Source organism: Balaenoptera musculus, chromosome 5 (genome assembly GCF_009873245.2).
Source record: "Balaenoptera musculus isolate JJ_BM4_2016_0621 chromosome 5, mBalMus1.pri.v3, whole genome shotgun sequence".
NCBI classification, from domain to species: Eukaryota; Metazoa; Chordata; class Mammalia; order Artiodactyla; family Balaenopteridae; genus Balaenoptera; species Balaenoptera musculus.
In genome coordinates, this window is record NC_045789.1 from 108,809,647 (window position 1) to 108,825,089 (window position 15,443).

Consider the following 15,443-nt stretch of genomic DNA (forward strand, 5'->3'; position numbering starts at 1 on the left):
CAGCGGAGCTGAGCCACGGGTCAATCTGCACAAGCTGGGCCAGCTCTAAGGAAGAAAGGTGGTTGGGGAGGGAGCAGGTGCTCTGTGAATGGGCTGTTGAACACTTGGGATAGGACTAATGCAACTGAGGAGCTGAGTTTTTAATTTTACTTAGTTTCAGTAAATTTAAATAGTCCTGTGTGGCTAGTGGCTTCTGTGTTGGACAGCGCAGCCCAGGGTAGTGGTTACAGTGTGGCCTTCAGAACCTTGATTCAGATCCCAGCTCTGCGGCCTACCTATTGTGTGACCGTGGGCACATTTCTTTTTTTTTTTTTTTTTTTTTTTTTTTTTTAATTTATTTTTATTTATTTATGGCTGTGTTGGGTCTTCGTTTCTGTGCGAGGGCTTTCTCTAGTTGTGGCAAGCGGGGGCCACTCTTCATCGCAGTGCGCGGGCCTCTCACTATCGCGGCCTCTCTTGTTGCAGAGCACAGGCTCCAGACGCGCAGGCTCAGTAATTGCGGCTCACGGGCCCAGTTGCTCCGCGGCATGTGGGATCTTCCCAGACCAGGGCACGAACCCGTGTCCCCTGCATTGGCAGGCAGATTCTCAACCACTGCACCACCAGGGAAGCACCGTGGGCACATTTCTTAACCTTGTAAGGTTGTTTTGAGAATTGTCATCGTGTTAAGGGTTTAGAGCAGTGCCTGGGAAGAAGTAAGAAGTGTGTGTTTAATTACTGTTGGCTTATTATGTTTACTCGGTATTTTGAGTAGAAGGGTGTTAGAGTTCATGTAGAATATGAAACTTTACTGTTTCTTTGTTTTTGTTTTGAGCCACGCCCACACGGCTTGCAGGATCTTAGTTCCCCAACCAGGGATTGAACCTGCACCCTAGTGGTGAAAGCGCCGAGTCCTAACCACTGGACCACCAGGGAATTCCCATCTACTGTTTTCTTTTTTAACTTTTATGTTTTCTTGCTTTTTTTTTTTTTTTTGCTCCAGGTTGCTGCAGCAACTGGCCACACAGTAGTGTTGGTGGACCAAACAGAGGACATCCTGGCAAAATCTAGAAAGGGAATTGAGGAAAGCCTTCAGAAAGTGGCCAAGAAGAAGTTTGCAGAAAACCCCAAGGTAATTTCTTGTCATCAGTGTCCTCAAGACCAGTCCTCTGACCACTTCACATTTGTGAGGGGGTTCTGGCCTTTGCTTGCTTTTTCAATTTGTTTGAATTGAAACTTTAGGCCAGTATAATAGGCCTAACTGTAGGCCAATATAATAACATAATCACTAAATATTCCATGGGAAATATTGAGGTTAAATAAAATTAATTTTACCTGTTTCTTTTCGCTTGTTAAAATGCAACCAGTAGAAATTTTAAATCACCTATCGTCTTGCATTATATTTCTGTTGAACAGCTCTGATAGTTGCTTACTTCTTGATGACTTTGGATGCCTTTAGCTGATTGTGACCATTTTGAATCCTCATGGGCAAATTACATTTTGAAGTAAAATGGCAGCTGATAGGGGCACTGTCTGTTTCTGCCCTAACGGAGGTCTCTTTGCGGAAACGTGGAGGCACAAATGAGGAAAAGACAGGACTGTGAGCTCTTTTAGAGCAGAGACTGTGTCCGGCGTGCTTTTGAACCACCCGTTGCCGGCACATGACGGGCGATCATTATTTGACGAGCGACTGCTGAGTTCAGCTTTCTGACTCCTCGCTCCTGCCCTTACTCGGCTCTCCCCTGCCTCCTACTAGAGGGAGATAGTCAGCACCACCTCTCAGACTCATGGATGGGGCTGAGCTCAGCCTTTGCCCTTTTCTGGAAGACAAATTACAGGCTTCCAAGAAGCCCATCATGGAACAGTACATGGCTGGCTGGCTCTTCACTCAGAGCAGATAGAACAGGCCAAGCCAGGTGCTGTGAACAAACAGTTTAGTTGCTGGAGCAGAGCTGACTACGAGCTTGAAAGGTTATGACTGACACACGACAGTGTGCTGACCAGCAGTTGGGATTGTTCACAGGCTGATTCTTGCCCTGGTGTCCAGAAGTATATTGAGATGCTGTCTGCCCTAAGAAGAAACGTAGGGAGTTGTATTTCTCAGAATTTCAGGACACATTCAAGTTGTGTCTGGGGTATCCTCGCCCTCCTCTTTCCTCTCGCCTTAGCAGCAAATCACACACCATTTTCCAGTGAGCCCAGTGACTGTTCCCTTCTCACTCCACTGCATTAGGCTGGCGATGAGTTCATGGAGAAGACCCTGAGCAGCATACTGACCAGCATGGACGCAGCGTCCGTGGTCCACAGCACAGACCTGGTGGTGGAGGCCATCGTAGAGAACCTGACCGTGAAGAGCGAGCTCTTCAAGAGGCTGGACAAGTTTGCTGCCGAGTACGTGATCTCTGGGAGATCTGGTTGGGTCTGGGGGCTTCCTCCTGGGCGCCTGGGCTTTTCTCCTGGGAAGGAGTCTTCTGACACTAAGACTTTTTATTGCCCTACAGCTGCTTCCAGAAGAGCTGACACTGCTTCCCTTTTTCTCCATCCCCCACCCCCAGTTTGCTTCCCGAGGCTCGGGCTGCCCTGATCTGATCCTTGTCCCCAGATGAGGGTGGAGTTTCCCATGTGAAATGGAGGGTCCGTCCAGGGACAGGCCTTCATCTCTTGCAGCGTCTTTGTCATGGGCCCTCCCAGGCCAGAGGATGGAGGCACTCGGACATGTCCTTAAATGTCTGCTGAGCAACCTCAGAGCAATTTGGTGTGTCCCCTCTTTTGGGTGGAACCAACAGCATGATGTAATTGAAGGGAATGCTTCTCTGTCTGCACAGTTTTCTAGGACCCTCCTGCTTTGAGCTTTCTGTGGGTTAAATCAAAACACTCTTAGGAGCCATTAAGGAGCACTGAGTTCTTACCCAGCTTCCTGGCAAAAGGTGGGAGAGGGGAGCCAGCCTCATGCGAGTCATGCACAGGGCCGCCGGGCTCAGGACTGTCTGTGCGGTGTCAGCAAGCTGTGCACATGTGCAGCTCTAGTTCTGCGTGTGGCTCTTGGTGATACTGACACCTGATGCATTCATTCATGCTCTTCTTGTGGTTTGCTTGGCCACGCTTCACCCTTCTTGGTTGGGACTCAAAGTCAAATAAGATTATATGACAACAGTAATTCTTAGGCAGCCACCAGTGAGCACTGGCTAAAGAGAAACACTTGCATACCAGCCTGCTGGATTGTCAGCTCTTAGAGCTCTATGGTCTGGTGGCCAGAGAGGCCCTGCCCTGACAAAGAGAAGAGGCCTGTCTTTCTGTCACCTGTGTGTCACTCTGCTGACTAGCATGCTCATGTGCTTTACATGGGCATTTAGGGGCTGCAGCACCATCTGACAGAAACAGAAGGTTGTCTTGGTAGGGGTGTTGACTCCCAAGTCAGCGGGGAACCCTCTGAGTCAGTAAAACACCCACTCCCAGAAAAGGGAGTATTGTCAAGCAGGTTGGTCTTTATTGGAATGTTGGTCATTCCCTCGTGACAGTGACGGGTCTGACTACCCTCTTCTGTCAGCGTCGAGTAAGGGAAGGACTGTTAGGGGAAAGTCAGGTGGCCTGGGGCCTGGTGCCAGGCGCCCCCCCCCCCCCACTTCCCTCTCTGACCTTGGACAGTCATGAACCCTCTCTGACCCTCAGTGTTTTTTTTTGTTTTTTTTTACTTTTGACTGTGTTGGGTCTTCGTTTCTGTGCGAGGGCTTTCTCCAGTTGCGGCAAGTGGGGACCACTCTTCATCGCGGTGCGCGGGCCTCTCACTATCGCGGCCTCTCCTGTTGCGGAGCACAGGCTCCAGACGCGCAGGCTCAGTAATTGTGGCTCACGGGCCTAGTTGCTCCGCGGCAGGTGGGATCCTCCCAGACCAGGGCTCGAACCCGTGTCCCCTGCATTAGCAGGCAGACCCCCAACCACTGCGCCACCAGGGAAGCCCGACCCTCAGTTTTATCATCTGTAATTTGAGTTCAGGAGTTAGGGGTAAATAATTTCCAAGACCTTCCCAGTTCTAACTCTAAGACTAGTTGCCCTGTCCGTGAAATGGGGGTAGTGTTACCTATTGCACAGGGTTGTTTAGGAAACTCGTGTAACTCAGCTCACATTTCCGGAGAGCTACTGTATGTCAGGCACTATACTAGCCTCTTTCACCTAAGTTTATATCATAAAACAGATGTGACACGTGACAGGACCCGTAGTAGGCACGCCATAGATGTGACTTTGCTTCTGGCCCCAGCCATCCTCCTCCACACTCTTGTTTTCATTTTAGATCACCGCCTCTATTGAATGTTTGCTGAATTGTTGTTGTTGTGTTTTTTTATTGATAAAACAGCTTGATTGAGATACTTTACTGCTTAGTTTTGCAGTTAGATCCTATAATGGGAGACGAAAATATATTCTAGTGATAAAGTTCCACTTGGAAGCCCTGATAAAACAGTTGCATCCTAGAAGAGAGCACAAATTCCCTAGCTGCAGTATAAGACGTGCAGATGAAAAGCTTCCCTAAGGCCCATGGCCCATCCCAGCTGAGTCCTGGCTCCCCACTTTTGACAAAGCATGGGCTCTCCTCCACCACAGTCCACCATCCCCTCTAGTCTTCATACCTGGGGGTGTTTCCAGTGACCATCATGCTTGTGCTGTTGATTTTCTGTTGGTGCATTTAAGAGGAAAGTTTTTTGGTACATGAATGTCAGAAAGGGAAAAACAAAAGATGGTCCTAGAGAGTCAAGTGTTTCAAGGAAAACGTGAGAGTGTGCTTTTTTGTGGAAGATAACATGTACATACGTCGTGTTTGTGTTGAAGGAAGGCAGTGGGAGACACTGTTAGTAGCCGAGCCAGCCTGGCCGATTAGGAGAGGTGGCGGTGGAGGTCTGTCGGCAGGAGACATCTTTCTCCTTCTGCTAATATGTGTGCTGGGAGTGTCCTGGGTTGGAGACACTCGGCACTGGGCCCTGATGTACAGTCTTCCTTCTGTATCTGTCAGGGTTGGTTCCAGGACCCCCTGTGAATACCAAAATCTGAGGATGCTCGAGTCCCTTACATAAAGTGGTGTAGTATTTGCATGTAACCTGTGCAATCCCCCATATACTTTAAATCATCTCTAGATTACTTATAATGTCTGATACAATGTAAATGCCATGTAGACTTCCCTGGTGGTCCAGTGGTTAAGACTTTGCCTTCCAGTGCAGGGGGTGCAGGTTCGATCCCTGGTTGGGGAGCCAAGATCCCACATGCCTCGTGGACCAAAAACAACCCCAAAAAACATGAACAACAGAAGCAATATTGTAATAAATTCAGTAAAGACTTTTAAAAAAATGGTCCACATCACTGTAAATGCTATGTAAATCACACAGCAAGTCCAAGTTTTGCTTTTTGGGGCTTTTTGGAATTTTTTTTTGGAATATTTTTGATCTGGGTTGGCAGAACCTGTGGATCCTGAGAGCCGACTGTAACTTCATTGTTTGACAAAACGTGCTCTCCAGTCAGTGTGCCTTTGTTTCCCCTTTTTGCAGATGAGTTGCCCTTCAAATGTCCTATAAAAAGATGCCACACTCATCAAAGATGAGTGTGAAACCCTCGCCTTTGGGATAGCCCTTTCTTAAGGGGGGTGTGGAACCCCTGCTAGCACAGCCTTGGGTTGTGGAGACCCTGCTGCTGTGCTTCAGGGCACGTCAGCCACTCCTTGTTACTGCACAGGGTCTCCTTGCCTTCTGTGATGGGGGATGGTTTATAGTATGTGACGGGATAATTTATATTATTTTCCCCAGACCAAAAAGCAAGAAACTTTGAAAACTAGAATTTTAAACCTTAAAAAAAGTCTTTTTTTTTTTAAAGGAGAAGCCCCTCTAGCTGGCCTTTAAGTTGGCCAACTGAGAAGTTGTTTGAGAAAGGTCAGTGTTCTTGTGCCGTAAAAGTGAAATGCTGTTTATGTCAGAGAGTGTTCTGCCTATGCTTTACTCTAAGAGTTTTGTAGTGTCCAGTCTTACATTTAGGTCTTTAATCCATTTGGAGTTTATTTTTGTGTGTGGTGTTAGGGTGTGTTCTAATTTCATTGGGTTTTTTTTTTTGCAGTCATTTTTCTGTGCTTTTATTTTATTTTTTTTAATGGACTAGATTGAGAATCTGCTTTATTTTTTTTGTGGTTTTTTTTTTTATACAGCAGATTCTTATTAGTTATCTATTTTTTTAATAGCATCTTGCTTTATATTGATTTTCTTTATAATTTTCTTCTTTTTGAATTTTATTTATTTTTATACAGCAGGTTCTTATTAGTTATCTATTTTATACATATTAGTGTATACATGTCAATCCCAATCTCCCAGTTCATCCCACTGCCCCCCCTCCACTCCTGCTTTCCCCCCTTGGTGTCCATATGTTTGTTCTCTACATCTGTGTCTCTATTTCTGCCTTGCACACCGATTCATCTGTACCATTTTTCTAGATTCCACATATATGTGTTAATATATGATATTTGTTTTTCTCTTTCTGACTTACTTCACTCCGTATGACAGTCTCTAGGTCCATCCACATCTCTACAGATGACCCCGTTTCATTCCTTTTTATGGCTGAGTAATATTCCATTGTCTGTATGTACCACATCTTCTTTATCCATTCGTCTGTCGATGGACATTTAGGTTGCTTCCATGACTCGGCTATTGTAAATAGTGCTGCAGTGAACATTGGGGTGCATGCCTTTTTGAATTGTGGTTTTCTCTGGGTATATATATGCCCAGTAGTGGGATTGCTGGGGTGTGTTCTAATTTCATTCTTTTACATGTAGCTGTCCAGTTTTCCCAGCACCACTTATTAAAGAGACTGTCTTTTCTCCATTGTATATCTTTGCCTCCTTTGTCATAGATTAGGTGACCACAGATACATGAGTTTACCTCTGTACTTTTTATCCTGTTCCATTGATCTATAAATCACAGCAAGATCTTTTTCAATCCACCTACTAGAGTAATGAAAATAAAAATGAAAATAAACAAATGGGACCTGATTAAACTTAACAGCTTTTGGACAGCAAAGGAAACCGTAAACAAAATGAAAAGACAACACTTAGAATGGGAAAAAATATTTGCAAATGAAGCAACCGACAAGGGATTAATCTCCAAAATATACAAACAGTTCATGCAGCTCAATATCAAAAAAAACCCAACCCAGTCAAAAAATGAGTGGAAGATCTAAGTAGACATTTCTCCAAAGAAGACATACAGATGGTTAAAAAGCACATGAAAAGATGCTCAACATCACTGATTATTAGAGAATTGCAAATGAAAACTACAATGAGGTATCACCTCACACGGGTCAGAATGACCATCATCAAAAAAATCCACAAACAATAAATGCTCAAGAGGGTGTGGGGAAAAGGGAACCCTCCTACATTGTTGGTGGGAATGTACACTGGTACAGCCACTATGGAGAACAGTATGGAGGTTCCTTAAAAAACTAAAAATAGAGCTACCATATGATCCAGCAATCCCACTCCTGGGCATATATCCAGAGGAAACCTTAATTCAAAAAGATACATGCACCCCAATGTTCATTGCAGAACTATTCACAATAGCCAGCACATGGAAGCAACCTAAATGCCCATCAACAGAGGAATGGATAAAGATGATGTGGTACATATATACCATGGAATATTACGCAGCCATAAAAAGGATGAGATAATGCCATTTGCAGCAACATGGATGGACCTAGAGATTGTCATACTGAGTGAAGTCAGACAGAGAAAGACAAATATGATATCACTTATATGTGGAATCTAAAAAAAGGCTACAAATGAACTTATCTACAAAACAGAAATAGAGTTACAGATGTAAAAAATACACTTATGGTTATGGGGTGGGGGAGTAAGGGACGGGGAGGGATAAATTGGAAGATTGGGACTGACACATACACACTGCTATATATAAAGTAGATAACTAATAAGGACCTACTGTATAGCACAGGGAACTCTACTTAATACTCTGTAATGGCCTATATGGGAAAAGAATCTAAAAAAGAGTGGGTATACATATATGTATGACTGATTTACTTTGCTGTGCACCTGAAACTAACACAACATTGTAAATCAACTATACCCCAACAAAAATTAAAAAAAAAAAAAAAAAGTGAAGTGCTTTCCTGGGCTGAGCACACGAAGGGTCTTCCTTCAGCCTCTGGTAGCCACCATCTAGCACACCAGCTGCTTTCACCTCACTCTTCTCTCCTCTTCCCAAATTACTAGTTTCTTCTCCCTTCCCTTCTCCTTTCTTCCCACTTGCCCCTGATTTCAGGCAGATTGTAGTATTGCCTTTTGAGCAAGCAGGAACCCCCCAGTCTGGTCGTAAGGAACCACTCCCCTCCCTGCGCTGTGACCAGGCCCTTGTGGTTGTAGTTAGCATTAGGCCGTTTTGTGTACATTTATCCACGAGGTGGTGCTGTAGGAAAGCCGGTAAGTCTTGCCTGTCTCTTTAAATATTTGCCTGTCATGCCTTTGGCACCCCACTTTACTGAGGTCTTAAAAAATTAAATTGGGTTTAAGTCAGTATGGATTTTTTAAATTAATAATTTAATATTTTATATACTCAAAAGAAGATGGTACTGCTTTTTTAAGGAGATTTTATAATAACAAGAATGCCTTGAACTACATTTATCATGTGTATACATGTATCCTGCCTTCCCCAAGTCTACTAGTGTAACCTTAAAACTTCTTTTGGATCATGTTGGTTTTCTTCTGTTTTCATTTTAATTCCCAGTCAATGGAAAAGTAAAGCTTTTCACTTGAGGGGAAAAGATTGTAGTTCATGTTTATGTCAGATGTTTCTTGTTAAGGATTCAGGTGTTTCTTCACAGTTTTTTGCTTCTTTTGAGTGTCTGTGATGCATCCTGTTTTTCCTTAGTCTTTGTTCACTTGGAGTTTCATCTTGTGACCGACGTTGTTGCCTCCTTTTGTTTCTTACATACCGTGTGAGTTAAATAATGCAAGTAGCCAGGAGAAATTTTGCTCCCTAAAATTAAGGAAGGATCGGTAAAGACTGCGTAGGCTTTTGGAACAGGTAACTTTTGAATTTAAAATTTCAAAATTTAAATGAAACAGGTCACTTGATTTCAGCCTCTTGTGTGAAGCTGTGTCTTTTCCCTGACTTCCTCTAGGGCCAGGAAAGGACAGGATCTGGGCAGTAAGCAGTCACCTTGTGTGTTGCACCTGAGAGGAGTCCTGACTGCTTCCAAAGATGGGACTCATTCCAATACTCCACTGTCTTTCTCTCCACAGACACACAATCTTTGCCAGCAACACTTCCTCTTTGCAGATCACAAGCATAGCCAATGCCACCACCAGACAGGACCGATTTGCCGGGCTCCATTTCTTCAACCCAGTGCCCCTGATGAAACTTGTGGAGGTCAGTGGGTGTCTGCTTGTGTGTGCGTGCTTTTGCTCTGCCAGCTCTCAGCCCTGCTTCTGTGAGTTGCACCCTCCCTGCCACTGGGGATTGCACTGGGTAGATTTTAGTGGCAGGGTGGAGGGTTGTTGTCCTTGTGCTTGGATTTCTCTGGCCAGACTCTCCTTTCAGAGCCAAAGGAAGAAACAGCACCTAATATCTAGGAAGGCCCCTGTGCTTTGTTTCTTTGCAGCCCTGTGTTCTGACCAGTGATGTCCAGGAGGGCTGTTAACTTTGTGGAATGTCACTTACTTGTTAGTGCCATAGCTGATGGGCAGTGCAGAGAGAGGCATCAGACTGGGAAGACCGCACTAAAGACCACTAGCTTGATGAGACCACGGAGGGGAGAGCCACCCATGTTCATATTGTCTTGTCCAGGTCAGTTTGTCTAGGCTGGATGTGGAATTCTATTAGAAGCCTGGTTTCCCACAGGAGCCGCTGTAATATACCCTGACCACTGTTCCCGGGGTGAATTCAGCCCCAGGTAACAGGGCCTTGATATTGTCACCAGGGGAGGCACAGCTCCCGTGTGTTGTGATCAGAGCTATTAAAGCAGCTAGTGGGAAGCAGCCTCATAGCACAGGGAGATCAGCTCAGTGCTTTGTGATCACCTAGAGGGGTGGGATAGGGAGGGTGGGAGGGAGATGCAAGAGGGAGGAGATATGGGGATGTATGTATATGTATAGCTGATTCACTTTGTTATACAGCAGAAACTAGCACACCATTGTAAAGCAATTATACTCAATAAAGGTGTTGAAAAAAAAATAAAAAAGCAGCTTCCAGTAGCCTTGAACCTCCCGACCGCAAACCTGGGAGGTGGAGGAAAGTGGCCAGGGAGGGCTGCCAGCGATCCTGTTTGGGCTGCTTCTGCTTGCTTGCTTGGAGTCTTAGGTCCCAGGGAGATGGAGTCACTGTAGATAATTTGCACCTGAAATGTGGCAACTTGCCTTTAATAGGGGGGCTAATTACAGGGTCTGAGGAGCAGCTGCAATTAAAGTAGCATTTGTGCTGAGGCTGAGGAGTTACTGCCATGCGCGAAGCGTGGGGCTGTGGATCCAGGCAGGCCTCCGGAGACCGGCCGGGGCTCCCTGGGCGCGCGTCGGGGTCTTTTTCTCCACTGCTGCCTTCTCCTCCAGGCCCCTTCCCCTCCCATGTCCCCTCCCCCCAACAACATAAGCATTAGCATCTAGTTTAAGGGTGACTACGTTTTCTTACAGTTCTCTTTCAAGGACAGCTCTGACCCATCTTGCGATAGGAATTATCTGTTCCAGTAACATTGCTTCTTAGTTTCTTCCAATTTACTGCCAGTACCTAAGGCTGTTTTTGAGGAAGTTAAGGAATGAAAGGGAGGGGCACAGGGAATAGAAGAAACAGCATTTCTCCTTATGCAGAAAAGAGCAAGGACGTGGAGTGGAATTTTCAGCATTTCAGTACTTAGGGACTAGTTACTTTTTTGGTTACCATATCATGCACATAATGTGTTTCAAAGATAAAGACACATTTTGTAGATTTACTTCAAACTCTTAATACTGTTTTCAACTGCATTTATCTCATAATGTCCATCTGTGTCTTTAGAAATATGGCACGCTGATTGTTAACAGTTAATGCTTGGCAAGTGTTAACATTTTCTAGAAAGTGTTTTCCAAAAGTGCTCTTCTTTATGCAACTTTCATTTTTAACTTGAGCATTCATGTATGTGTTGCTGGTGGTAAGCACCACAATGAACCATAAGTTGAGTGGCTCTTCTTTACTTGGGGCTGGGCTCAATTTATATGTGTATATAGTATTGACTCCTTTAAGCCAACAAATTATTTTTTTAAAACTTCATAATTAGCAGCCCTTGTCCTAGCTCAATCTATACGGTTCTGATGGAGGTGATTTTATACCTCCTCTTGAATAATTCTCGTATTGCTGTTTGATTTGTGATACCTGCAGAGCAGTTTCTGGCCCATCTCATCCCATTCCTCAGCCCCATCTGCATGGTGCTTTTTTTTTTTTTTAATTTTTTATTTATTTATTTATTTATTTACTTTTGGCTGTGTTGGATCTTCGTTTCTGCGCGAGGGCTTTCTCTAGTTGCGGCGAGCGGGGGCCACTCTTCATCGCGGTGCGCGGGCCTCTCACCATCGCGGCCTCTCCCGCTGCGGAGCACAGGCTCCAGGCGCGCAGGCTCAGCAGTTGTGGCTCACGGGCCCAGCTGCTCTGCGGCACGCGGGATCCTCCCAGACCAGGGCTCGAACCCGTATCCCCCGCATTGGCAGGCGGATTCCCAACCACTGCGCCACCAGGGAAGCCCTGCATGGTGCTTTTTTCTCTTTCCACTCATTTACTTCCCTTAGTGCCATAACGTAGCCCCACACCCCAAGCTGTGATCACATTAAAACATGAATGATAATGATTCTCTTCATTTATATAGAGTTTTTCATCCTGCACAGACACTAGCTCATTACACCATATAGCCCTCTTAAAAGAGGGAGGATGTGTCAAATATCACCATCCCAATTTCATATAAGAAAGGTGAGGCACGGAGGGTTGATTTGACTTGCCTAGGCTCATATAAAGGGTCTGATGTAGAAGCCAAGCCTGTTTGCTTTGACTCTGGTTGAAGTTCCTTAACTGGCATTTAAATTATATATTTAATTTCTATATTTTTTAAAGTTTAAATTCATCTGGGTCTCTCTCCATTTGCTGAAATCTAATTGCTGACAACGCCTGAGCGTGGACTGCCAGGTGTGGCCCTTGGTGCTGACTTCTGTAGAGCCCAGCAGCCCACTGTGAGCGGGGTAGCAGTCATACTCTGGCAGTGCAGCTCATAGAGAAGGTCAGCAGGACGGCCAGGAGCCTTCCTGAGGCGCCTGGCAGCTGGCAGGCCCAGCCATTGGCTGGTGTTCGCTGGTTATGGAAGCCTTCCTCTGGGATGAACCTGTCCTGAGGCAAAGGGAGCTGTTGGGCTTTGGGGCATCTGTGTGGGAGCGGGCAGAGAAATGGGGGGGGGTTACTCATCGCAGAGTCCACAGGACCTGGGCGACCTGAGTGCACCTCTGTTCCTGAGGCTCCTTCGCATCTGTACGCTAAGAGAAGGTGTGACTTCATGCAGAGTACCGTAAGGGCAGTTGTTACACTCTAGTAGACTTCCAGTTACCTCCCTGAAATACTTAACAGTAGTAAGTAAAACCCTAATAAAAGCCAGCATTTACTGAGCACTTCAGCCCTCGTAGGAGCTGCCCTTAATGCTTTACTTCCTAATCTACTTCCATTCTCACCTTAACTCCTTGAGGTAGGTAGAGATTTCAATGTCATTTCAGTTTCAAGAAACATTCCCAGGGTCACAGAACCAGTAAGTGGTGTGATTGGTATTTGAACCCAGGTTTGTCTCAGTGACAAAACCTGTAGAACTCTCCTGCGCGCGCACACACACACACACTTATATGTTTTTTTTTTAATTTATTTATTTTGTTTATTTATTTATTATTTTTGGCTGCGTTGGGTCTTCATTGCTGTGCGCGGGCTTTCTATAGTTGCGGCGAGCAGGGGCTACTCTTCGTTGCGGTGCACGGGCTTCTCATTGCGGTGGCTTCTCTTGTTGCGGAGCACGAGCTCTAGGCCTGTGGGCTTCAGCAGTTGCAGCACGTGGGCTCAGTCGTTGTGGCTCACGGGCTCTAGAGCACAGGCTCAGCAGTTGTGTGGCACACGGGCTTAGTTGCTCCGTGGCATGTGGGATCTTCCCGGACCAGGGCTCGAACCCGTGTCCCCTGCCTTGGCAGGTGGATTCTTAACCACTGCGCCACCAGGGAAGTCCCCACATTTATATTTTAAGCCTTGATTTTGTGTGTTCTGCAGTAGTCCACTATCTTAAAGTGGACGTTTTGTTTCTGGCCTGAAATCCTTCTAATCTGAAACTAAAATTATTTTTGCCACCTGTGTGGCAATATTTGATCAGTGTTTCCTTGAACTGTTCTATTGAGATTGTTTGCTGACTTTCTGGTTATAATTCTTCTCTGCTTTGCGTTTCCAGGTCATTAAAACACCAATGACCAGCCAGAAGACCTTTGAATCTCTGGTAGACTTCAGCAAAACCCTGGGAAAGCATCCTGTTGCTTGCAAGGTAGAGTATGGATAGCTTGGTAAGGGGGTGATTTTTCTCAGAATCTGATTTATTCCAGGTAGGATTCTTCCATAGTAGGATGATGTGGGACGTGGGCCACTTTTGCTGCAGGCCTGTCCGCAGGCTGTAACGAGCAAGTTGCATCCAGCAGGGAAACCAGACTCCTAAGCCGTGCTCAAGGCCATCAGGTGGATAGTCTGCGATCCAAATGGAGCCACGGCTTCAGCTCAATTGAAAACTCAGATTTCTCTCTGGGTCTTGACTTTTGTCTCTTGATGAGTGAGTGTGTTTCCATCAGTGGTTTTTGTTACCCCATCAGCTTCAGCTTCTTCTGGGCCCTGAGGAACCAGAACCCTGTGTGTCTGGCACAGCCTGGTGGCACATGAATCCCGAACAGAACACTGGGGCTTCCCTTTTGGAAAGAACACTGCAGGTGATTAGGGAAATGGTGTGAGAGAGGTAGAGCCCACCTCAACCAAGGTAGCAAAAAACGAAGCTGTTTCTCAGTGGAATGTTGCTTATGATTTTGTTTGTGTTGTTTTGTTTTTCAGTAAGAAGTGTGGTGGGTGGAAAGCTTGCCTCCGGCCTTTTCCCCCTGTCTTGAGATACCTGCTATTATATGTAAAATTATCCCCAGCTGCTGTCACCTACTTTGTTTTGATTACCTTCAGTCTCTACATTTGCTGTAGTTCCTCTTCAGTTCCCCCCAAATTTAGGGACTGCACTTCTGCATGACTTGGCCGTTTTTCTGAAAGGACAATTGTGTCACAGAATTCCATTACAAATTTTTATAAATATGTTATCTACTTTTTTGACCATAATCTTTTTTTTTTAAAAAAATTTTTTATACAATTTTAAAAGGTTACTTTCCATTTACAGTTACTACAAAATATTGGCTATATTCCCCGTATTGTACAACACATCCTTGAGCCTACCTGATACCCTAGTTTGTATCTCCCATTCTCCCACCCCTGTATTTCCCTGTCCCCACCCCATGGTAACCACTAGTTTGTTCTCTATTCCTATGAGTCTGCTTCTTTTTTGTTCTATTTACTGGTTTGTTGTATTTTTTAGATTCCACATATAAGTGATATCATACAGTATTTGTCTTTCTCTGTCTGACTTCACGTAGCATAATGCCCTCCAAGTCCATCCATGTTGCTACAAATGGAAAAATTTCATTCTTTTTTTGGCTGAGCCGTATTCCATTGTATATATATCATGTCTGCTTAAGCCAGTTGTCTGTTATGGGCACTTGGGTTGTTTCCATGTCATGGTTATTGTAAATAGTGCTGCTCTGAATATTGGGGTGCATGTATGTTTTTGAATTAGTGTTTTTGCTTTTTCGGATATATATCCAGGAGTGGAATTGCTGGTTGACCATAATCTTTTAAATACCATTGTGGTTCTTCTCATACCATAGTTTTGCTTTCTAAAATAGTCTCAAGTCTGAACTCACAGTATTGTATTAACCCGTGAAAACTCAGATTGTTCATGAATCATCTGACTCAGTCATCTGTCGATGTGGACCCCAGTAGTCTTCCACATGCCAGTCCCCCCCCGTGGAGGTCTGTAGTGTTATATTAGGGAATCTCATTTTTTAACACTCATTTTTTTTGGTCTAGTCTTATGGTTTTAAATATTTTGGATTAAAAAAAAAATCACATTAATAACCAGAGGGTATGGTTGCACTTTTTCTTACCAGTTGATGCTCTGTTTGTGGCAGAAAGTAGTCATAGTGTTAGAAAGGACATCAGCCTGCAGCAGATCAAAAGCCAGGTATGAAAATGCAGGTGCAGGAACAAGCCAAGGATGGTCTTCAGCAGCACAGTCATTAACTCATGCAGGGTGATGATTCGTTCTTCCATCAGACTGGCCATGGCAGATGCAGGCCTGGGAACTCTGGTCTCATAAAA

The 15,443-nt window shown here is 45.0% G+C and overlaps 1 protein-coding gene across 1 annotated transcript in view; it reads left to right on the plus strand.

Annotated features, from left to right (window-relative positions):
• Positions 1–15,443, plus strand: part of HADH (hydroxyacyl-CoA dehydrogenase) — a 49,127-nt gene that overhangs the window by 23,417 nt on the left and 10,267 nt on the right. The window contains exons 2-5 of the mRNA XM_036853763.1: positions 983–1,111; positions 2,213–2,370; positions 9,257–9,383; positions 13,438–13,527. Coding sequence (XP_036709658.1) covers positions 983–1,111; positions 2,213–2,370; positions 9,257–9,383; positions 13,438–13,527 — 504 coding nt within the window. The remainder of the gene's footprint in view (positions 1–982; positions 1,112–2,212; positions 2,371–9,256; positions 9,384–13,437; positions 13,528–15,443) is intronic.